Source organism: Rhododendron vialii, chromosome 9a (genome assembly GCF_030253575.1).
Source record: "Rhododendron vialii isolate Sample 1 chromosome 9a, ASM3025357v1".
NCBI classification, from domain to species: Eukaryota; Viridiplantae; Streptophyta; class Magnoliopsida; order Ericales; family Ericaceae; genus Rhododendron; species Rhododendron vialii.
Window position 1 is genome coordinate 28552579 of NC_080565.1, and position 9677 is coordinate 28562255.

The window sequence follows — 9677 nt, forward strand, 5'->3', positions numbered from 1 at the left end:
GTGGGCTGCTGTCCGATATCTATTTTACAAGAAATATTTCTCAGAAAGTAAATCAAAGCACTTGACTCGCCAAATACAGTCTTATAAGCAGAAGGAGGACGAGTCATTCTTAAGGTGTTAGAAGAGGTTTAAGGACTTCCTGTTGTCCTTGCCACACCATGGATTTGTAAAGCACCAATTGGTGTTTTTCTTCTATTTAGGCCTGAATATTGTGACAGCCCAGTAGATTGAGTACCTCTGTAAGGAAGTGGATTTTCTAGACAAGTCTCCGGACAATGCGTGGGACTTTCTAGAAGAGTTGGCCGAGAAACATCGAAGCTAGGAAACTTCCAACCTCGGTAATAGGGCCATGGCTGCACAGGGACCCAGTGATTCTGGCGTTTTTTCATTGAGCATGCAAGAGCACAATGTCCAGTTTCAGCTGGATAAGATGGCTAAGTAGTTAGAGGACTTGAATCTTAAACAAGTCTAGCAAGTGAATAAGATGAGAGTGGAGGAGGTGTGTGCTTGTGACCTTAAAGTGTGTTACAATAAGAATACCCCAAGCGTAGGGCTAGGTCGGTTGAAAGCATAATAATACCCAGAAGTTCGGAGTCAAATCCACAGGGAGCACATCCATAACTTGGTTCGAAGATTAGCTTGCGTAGAGAATTTTGGCATTAGGACCGCCAACCAAAGTTCGGCGTTGAGACGGCCAACTGAGCGATTTAGAAAGTGGCTACTTAACCTAACTACGGCTTTTTAATTGGAGATTAAACTAAAGGCTAGGTTTAGGGATAATTAACACCCATAACGTAAGGATAAACTCGATTCTTCTCTTCTTAACAACGGTGTTAAACATGACTAGGGCTCTTTTGATTCATTTTAACAAACACAAAGAGGGACATAGCTCCAAGCATCAAATGTGGCAAATAGCTTAGTCCTTGCCTACATTTGATCAAAAAGATTAACGCCTCTAAGTTTTGGTACATAAAATTAGTCCTAAGCCATGTTTAAGCTAGAAAATGGAATTTTACAAGAGAAGAACAAGCTACATCCTTGGTTACGGGATGTTAACCATCCCACAACCTAACCTTACTACACTACTCACTCATATTGAAAGGGGCAACGAAATGAGCAAGGGGAAACATAAGGAAAATACCAAACATTGAGTCAATTCGAAATAAATACAAGATCCTCGAAGAGAATGAAATTCCTTACAACTTTAATGAAGACCAAAAGCTCCGAAAGTAAATAGATCGTGCTTAAAATCCTTCTCAAAGCATAAATGAAGAGAGATGTGAGAGCTCCATTAATGGAGGTAGAGAGAGAAAGTGCAAAAGATGAAGATCCGAGAAAGTGCAAAAGATGAAGATCCCCTACTCCAATCAGGTCTGGGGGTATTTATAGCCCCTTAAATACGAGTTACAAAGGTCCTAAATGCCCCTAAAAAGTTACAAAAGTCGGACACAAAAAGTAGATTTTTTTTCAGGATGTACCGGTATCATGAAAACCTAGTACCGGTACATCGCTTGTTTCACAGCATTTTGAACCAAATCTGTCCGCGATGTACAGGTACAGCTTTTATCGGTACAGGTACATCGTTGGCAGAAAGCTTCCGAATTGTTTTCTTCCCTCCAACAGCCCCTTTGACATCCCGAACACTCTTCGACACTTCTTTAAACAATCCTTGGGACTTGGTAGCGGGGTGCACATGATCTCGGCTCTTTGGAAGTTCCCGAGTTGTTTTCCTTGGCGTTCAAAACGCCTTATTTTCTTCCTTAACCTGTAAGGGCCAAAAACACCAACTCCGCACAATATCAACTAATTAAAGTAAATTATGCACGAAAGAGGGACAAAATTGGTATCAATAAGCCCATTTATATACACTATCGAGGGCTTATCAGTGTGCGCTTTGTGTGAGTGTCCAAGGTATTTAGTCACTGCTTGCCCCGTGTTTCCCATTGTAAAGGATGCATACCATAGCAATCAGGTTGAGATGAACGCGATCAACCAGCGTTGGGATCTTTACTCAAATACCTACAATCCAGGGTGGGCCCAAAACCCACTTCTGGATTGGAGGGATCAAAAAGTTCCGGTGCAATCCCAGGCACCACCTTAGCAGCAAATTCAATAATTCCGGCCTCCTCAAGGCCAAATGACCTAATTTTGCTACCCACCCCAGAATCAGCAAGGGTTTGGTCCTTCATCTTTTGGACCGCCCCCAGGCATAAACCATCTCCCACGGGATAAGTAGACTGATGAGATAATGAAGGCTCTCATGCAGTCTCAGATAAGCTTCACTGAGCAGACTAAACAGGCGATTGGTGACATTAGGACCCAATTGATGGCGGCAGTTGGACAAATCTAGCAGGAGAATGGAATGTTTCCCTCTCAACCTCAAATCAATGCCGTTGGTACTCATTTTGTGGGCGATTCTTTTGGCCTAAGTAATTCGAACCCCAGTCTGGAAGAGGCTAAGGCGATCGCCACTCTCAGAAATGGGAAGGAGATCAACAAGACAATTCCTCCGAAGCAAAAACTAGTTCCACCCCCGGAGCCAATGGCTGCACCAGCAGTTTCTCCAGACTTGAGAAGTGTTATTGAGGATGAGGAAGAGGAAGAGTCTCCTGAAGTGGTGGTGCTTGCTCTTGCAACCCCCACGACTCCATTGCCACTCATTGCTCCATACCCCCATCGCTTGGTGGCAAAACCCAAAGTCAATGTGAACTTCCAGATTCTTGAGTTATTTAAGAAAGTTCAGTTTCCTATCCCTTGATGAAAGCCATTGACGTCATTCCTCAATTTGCGAAGGTTATGAAGGATCTGTGTACTTCAAAACAGAGGACTAAAAGTCAGGACAAAGTGCTCCAAACAAAGCAGGTGAGCTCCATTCTCCGAGCTGATATCCCAATCAAGAGTAAAGACCTTGGTAGTCCCACCATCTCTATTGTTATCGCAAGCCAGAAGTTCGATAAGGCTCTATTGGATTTAGAAGCAAATGTCAACTTGCTCCCATATTTGGTGTACTTGTGGCTTGGCCTAGGCGATCTTAGAGCCACACCGATCACACTACAGTTGGCTGACCAAAGTGTGAGAGTTCCGAAGGGAGTGGTGAGGATATTCTAATCTAGGTGGGGGAGTTCCTCTTTCTAGTCGACTTCATTGTCTTGGACACATGCCCGATACCAGAGGTCTTCAAAAAGACTCCCATCGTCCTTGGTCATCCCTTCCTAGCCACCTCCAGTGCTGTCCGTGAACTACAAAACTGGACAAGTCCAAATGTCGTTTGGGGATTTAAAAATGGAGGTGAATGTGTTTAATGTGGATAGCCGAGTCGAGGATAATAAAGAAGTATATGAGGTGAGTTTGATCAATACGCTGGTACAGGAGCATGTCGATAATATTTATAAAGATCCTTTGGAGATAGCCTTAACTACCGAGGAGGCGTCATTCTTGGATTCTCCAAAGGTAGAGAGTTTGATAGAGATGCTTGCGGTTGAGGGTGTGTGTGGCGCTGCTTGGGACCCAGTTCTTGAGCCACTGGGCGCCCCATTGTCTTAAGTTTCGACGGGTAGCTTTTGCGTACCACTCTCTTCACTGAGAAGTGGACCCAGCTCTTATCGATAGGGGTACCCATCATTAATTTGAGTTTTATAGCTTCGCACGCCGCTATTAAAATAAGGATCGCGTGCCCAGTTTTGGTTAGTAAGGGCAATTTTGTGTCAGTAACATAGAGCTTTAATTAGTTTTTCTGATAGGGACTCCGAGTTTTGGCACAATCTATGTATAGTTATTCTTTTATTTCTCGTTTAAGGAAAAAAATAGAATTGAATATCAAAAAACAATTAGCATAATGGTTTTGCATAGCCACCATTTCCTTGCCCCACCAGTGAGGGATGAGAAGAAAATTATGACACGATTGCATGATAATTTGGTGGAGTATTTCTTTTTCTTTTATTTTCTTTTTATCTATGGGAGCTCGGATAACAAGAGTCGGGCAGTACTAATGTCATCGTGAGTTTCGGTAGTTGGTGCCTCCATCTTTTGCAGGGCTTAAATGAGGATGGTGCGGTAACGAAAAATTCATCGCACATCGGCCAGGAGCATGGTGGTTGGCTGTCACCCGTAAGTCCATTTCTTCCCCTTGTACTTCATTTTCTATGTCTCCATGCTCTGGGGAGATAGCATATTTCTAGTTGTGGGGAGGGTATACTTTGTACATATTTTTATGTTTTGCTAGGGTAATTTTTAATTTTTACTTTTCGAGGATACGGTTGTTATGCTTGGTTGTATTGCTAGGCGAGCATGTTAGAATTAGCCGAGTTATTGTGCCTGTTTAATTTAAGTGCATGCATATATTTGGTGTCATTTTTTAACATGTTGTGTTGTAGATGATTTTGAGTAGGTATCCCCACGTAGTTAACGGTGCATTTCGATAAACATTCTCATGTTCTTTGTTTTCTCTTTCTCGCATTTGTGAAAAATAGTAGGCTGTCGTTTTACAAATTGAGTAGCTAGATGTTTTGCATGCATTTGTGAGAGTTGGTAACATAAATAGGGGATGAGACAAGGCATTTTTGCATGATTAGACCACATTCGAGTCTCATTGACCAATCTTAAACCAGTCCGAGTCAGTTCCTGAGTCCAGCCTAGGAAACCAGTGTGTAGGTTGGATTGTACTTGGGGGGTTTAGCTCTGTGCATCATGGGCGTCTCATTGCATTGGAATTTGGAGCATCATTGTTGTTGGGAGTGAAATTGAAGAAGCCTTGATTGGTGTCATGTGTTAGTAAAAAAAAAAAAAGGAAGTTGTTTTTGTCTTGAGGTGGCAGTGGCCAAAAGCCAGCAAAAGATTAAAAGAGAGGTGAGGCAAGTTGGTCAGAATCAGCGCGTGCTGGCACATCAAAATCAGTGGTTGCATGGGCGTGTTACAGGGCAGTCCTCGACTCCGTATGAGCCGCTCCAGCTTCCGGACTTAAAGGTCAGCAACGACTTTACCGAGAGTGATTCGGAGTTATCTTGGACTCGTGTGATGCATGAGGTTAGGGTGGTGGTGTTATTTTATGTGTTGTTTCGGGTCGTTAGTGTCAGTGGACTATTTTTATTTTATGGTATTTTATGTGGGTCTATAATAACTTTCGTGGATGTTTTATTTTATCTTTTAGACATGGTTTGGTTGGCACCAATGGGTGCTTGGTAGTTGACCTTGCGCTACTACAGGCCGCCGCCTAATTTTACAGTTTTTCTTTCGGTTTGAACCACGGTCATTATAAGCCTAATTAAGACCTTGGTGGATCCTGTGCATGTTATCAAACTCTCGTTCGTGCATGTTTTATATTAATGTTGCTCATTTTGTGGAATTGTTACTGTATATACTGTGCTTTTATTTTTCTTGACCGTTGTCTTTGATTGGCGCATGGTAGGCTTTGTTCCGGTCCCACGTAGTTCGCCAAATGTTTTTTCATGGGATGTTTGAGTGTTCCGGTGAGCGAGTGAAGCATCGTTGCCTTCGTGGGGCATTTATCTCTGCAATTATTTTCGCGCTATTCGTGTTTACCCTTTTTGCCAATGCATGCATGTATTTGAGTTGTAGGTGAGTGAGAATGCGAAAATCTTCTGGCTCGCCTAATTATTGTACAAGAAGCATAACCTTCGTATCCCCATTCGTGTCTTGTTAGTCTTTGTTTCGTTATTTTTCTTTTCATTTGTTACTAGGAACTAGCAACGCTCAAGTTGGGGATGTGATAGGCACGCAATATCATAGATATAAGTGCCTAATTAAGTAGGGCATATTAGCGCGTTAAATGCGCGTTTTATTTCATTTTTCACTTGATGTTGTGTTTTGTCTTGTTTTTGTGTTTTTGGTAGTTTCACCGAAAATAAGGCGATTTTTGCGCCAAGTTTGGATTGCGAGGCCTTGAGGCAGTGTTGGACGTCGTCGTGGGTCATGATGGAGGCGTGAGGCATCGGGTGATGTGATGGAGGCATCGAGTGCCTAAAGTGCATGCAATGCACGGAAAACTCACTAACATAGGCGGTAGGGCTACAGCTCAGAAGTGAAGCCCTACAGAATACATCACCTGGGAAACAGAGAAACCCGTAGCGTTACATCTCTGGACTGTAACGCTACTGACGGCCTTAGGGGAAAAAATTCGTATGTTATTTTAATTTCGGATTTTGGAGAAAAAAATATAAATAGCTCTCCAAACTTCGTTTTTAGGGTTCCGAACTTTATTAGCAGCTTTTAGACTACGTTATTTTTCTCCAGAGCTTTTTTTCTTCCAAGTTGTTAAAGTTTTGTTTAAGTACCCGCATGACAGTAACTCATATTAAGTTTTATTCTTCATTAAAGTTGTTCGCGGGATCTTATTTCAATAATATCTTTTGTTTATTCTCTTATTCCATTAGGAGCATGTTTTAATATAAGGTTTCTTTCATTTTCTGCTTGATAATGGGCGAGTAGTCGTATAGGTAGGGTTGCGGGGTGATTAGTACGCTGTGGCCAGGTTGGATATGTTTTGCTCCTCTCTTCGGGAATAACAATGGAAAAAGGAATTTTAGATTGGTAAAATACTTCCCGTAGATGGACCTGGGCAGCGTCGGAGCCCATGCGAACGGGGGAACGGGGGACCAAACCTTGTTCTCCGCTACGTATGGGTAAACGATGCCCTTTAAAGTTTGAATCTTTCGGGGTATTTTTTTCTTTCTAAAGCCAAATATTTTAAGAACACCGAATAAAACAGATAAGTCTGAACTGGTTGTGAGTGCTATGCACCCTACGACCGTACCTTCTTTTTAATTATTTGAAAAACCAAACAAATTCCTAAGTTTAGTTAATCCTAGCATCAAACCCCAAGGAGTGGCTACCGAAGAGCCAGTTTAAATAGTTTAACCTGAGTTTTTGAGTTAGCACACATCACCGTCTCTGTGGATTCAACTCCAATCTTACCGGATATTGTGTTACGTCGGTCACAGCCTTACGCTTGGGGCAACCCGTAATTTTAGGACTAGGAATTCGCTAAGTAGGAGACCATGGCCAGAGGCCTCCGTGTCCCTCTCAACCTTGAGTCCCTCTGGGCCTTCCAGATCTAATGGTTTACGTTCGGTGGTGGAGCTTTGTTTCAGGAGGTGGTGCGGCATGGGGATTTGCACAATAATGGTGGTGAAGGTGTAGGGATTGTAGGTTTTTCTGCTTTTCTATTTCTTTCTCCTCCGGCGAGGTTCAGATGTGTTATCGGTCTAGATTTCCCCCAGATCCGGTGGGTTTTCGGTCTAGGTCTCCCCCAGATTCGGTGGGTGGTAGGTAATAACGGTAAGGTTTGTCTGGTGTTTCCAGACTGGTTTTCCAGTTTTTTCGGTGGTCCGTTTGGTCTCTATCCGGACTGGTTTTACCAGATCCCAGCTTGTGGTGCTTGCAAGGAGGTCTGGCTTGTTGTGAGTTGTCTGGTCAACTATTGCACTCGGAGTTTCGAAGTGCCAGCCGGAACTCGCACTGGAGCATCCCTTTGCGACTGTGCATGAGGGATCCGTCCCTTAAGCCGTGAATGCCAACATTAGACATTTAAAGGAACGATCCTATGGTTTGAGCTCTGGGTTGCTCATCTATTGATTCTCGAATGGACCCTACGCCGCATCACGCCGATCTGCTTTGGCAGTAATGCATCTTTGAGCTTGTATGCCCATTTGTAGTTTTGCTCGTTTTCTAATTTTCAGTAGATTTAGATCTTACCGACTGTTATGGTTATTTTATGTAAGTACTGTTAGATTTCTTGGAATGAAATTTGTTGTTGATAAATAAAAAAAAAAACTATATATGTTTAGCGTTAGCATGTTTGACGTAGTTTCTAAGTATTGAAATTAGTCAAGGTGTGCATGTTAGCCAGAACACTCGATTCTCGAAGATCATTCACATCGTTGACGTTAGCTACTTAATTTGACACACACAAAAAAACCACCGTTTGCGTGTATCCATTTAAAAAACTTGATATGAAAAACTTAAATCAGTGGCACAATGCATTTTTATGTTCACTGAATCTGAAGACTAGAATTCCGTTGAATCACACAGTGGGTGTACTGTACAGCACATTTCATGTTCACAATTACAATGGCATAATTATCATAAGCTAGCTACACTAGACAGAAGATTCTTGATTAATTCTCAGTTCAAGGTGGAGAGAGAGAGAGAGAGAGAGAGAGAGAGAGAGAGAGTCATCTACTGATGAAAGCCTTGATATGAGAAATCATCTCATGTGTTCGAGTCTGAGAGAGCTGAGACTTGTTTAGAATCTGAAAAGCATGGCCAACCCCTTTATACACCACACACTCCACTTTCTTACCAGCTTTACCCAAAGCACCACAAAATTCCAAGTTCCTATCCCTCGATATATCCATCTCAGATACACATACCAATAAGGGGATTAATATTCTCAACTCCTCCAGTTGACTCGACCCTTTTGCCAACGGGTTGCACCACGGGTGATCCCGGTTAGACCCCGCCGGCAACGACAGCCGCCAGTACGTGTCGGAGGCCGCCAAGCTGAGGGCAGAGCGAGGCGGCTCCACCATGTGCTTCTCGGAATGAGTCCTTCCCTCTCCTCCGAAAAACGGTTGTATCAAAATAATCCCCTTGATGGCCAGAGGCTTTAGAGCCGCGGCTCGGCAGCCGAGCCGTATAGCCACATTGTGGGCTATGTTGGCACCAGCACTATCTCCACCTAGGAAAACGCTGGAGAAATTGCATTGCTTTGACCACCACTCATTTTCACCACTCAGTGCTTGTTGCTTCACCCACATGAGTGCCTTGAATCCGTCGTCGTAGGCGGCCGGAAGCGGATTTTCGGGAGCCAATCGGTAATTGACGGACATGATCGAGCAACCGGCTCTAGCGGCGAGCTTGGCTAGGAACTCGTGGTAGCAGCTCCAAGCTGCGGAGCCGACACAAAATCCGCCTCCGTGGAAATAAACTAGCAATGGGGTCTTCTCATGACATTTTTTGGGCCGGTAAAAACGTGCCCAAACGTTTGTGACCTTGTCAATGACTTCGTCACCAGCGGTCACGCTGAGCTCGGGAGGCAACGAGGCCGTGACACATGGAATGATCTCGGTTCGTTCCACGTGTCCATCTTTATAAACTCGAATGAGCCCATCAATTTCCTCCACAATTTGCCCTTCTTGGTGGGTTTTTGTGCTAATTTGAAGACCTAAACTTGGGTCAAGTGTTATGGTAGCCATTCTTCTTTTTCTCATGTGTCTAGGAAATTGGAAGAAAGAGAACAAAAAAATGAGGGAGATTCTAGCTGATGGGTTACAAGATGTTTGTACATTTGGGCTTCTCATTATATAGGAAACGAGGTGGAAAGATAAGGGTTTGAATTGAAGGGCATCAATGAGGGGGATGGGATATCCTATTTCTGTATTACAAGTGGGCAATTGGGAAATCGCCACATGTACTAGCATCTGTCTGTCCGAGCTAGCTTACTTCAACTAATTCGCTCTCTAGTCCGGTAAAAAAAAGGTCATCTACGCAGAGACTAAAAAATTGACAAGAAATTATCTTCTTGCTGTTTGACCTCAAAAATCGAACCCAAATTAATTGTGTAAGAAGCAGACTTACTAACCAACCGGAATAACCCTTTGGCTTATTAGTGGAATGCTAGGCATTGCATTTTGGGCACCTTTGTTTTTAATCATGTCGAG

General features: G+C 43.2%; 1 protein-coding gene across 1 annotated transcript; it reads right to left on the bottom strand.

Annotated features, from left to right (window-relative positions):
• Positions 1-7987: 7987 nt before the first annotated feature.
• On the bottom strand, positions 7988-9362 carry LOC131300863 (probable carboxylesterase 6). The gene has a single exon (XM_058326872.1). It carries the CDS (start codon positions 9315-9317, stop codon positions 8190-8192), a length of 1128 nt encoding a protein of 375 aa, XP_058182855.1. The 5' UTR covers positions 9318-9362; the 3' UTR covers positions 7988-8189.
• Between the last annotated feature and the right edge of the window lie 315 nt (positions 9363-9677).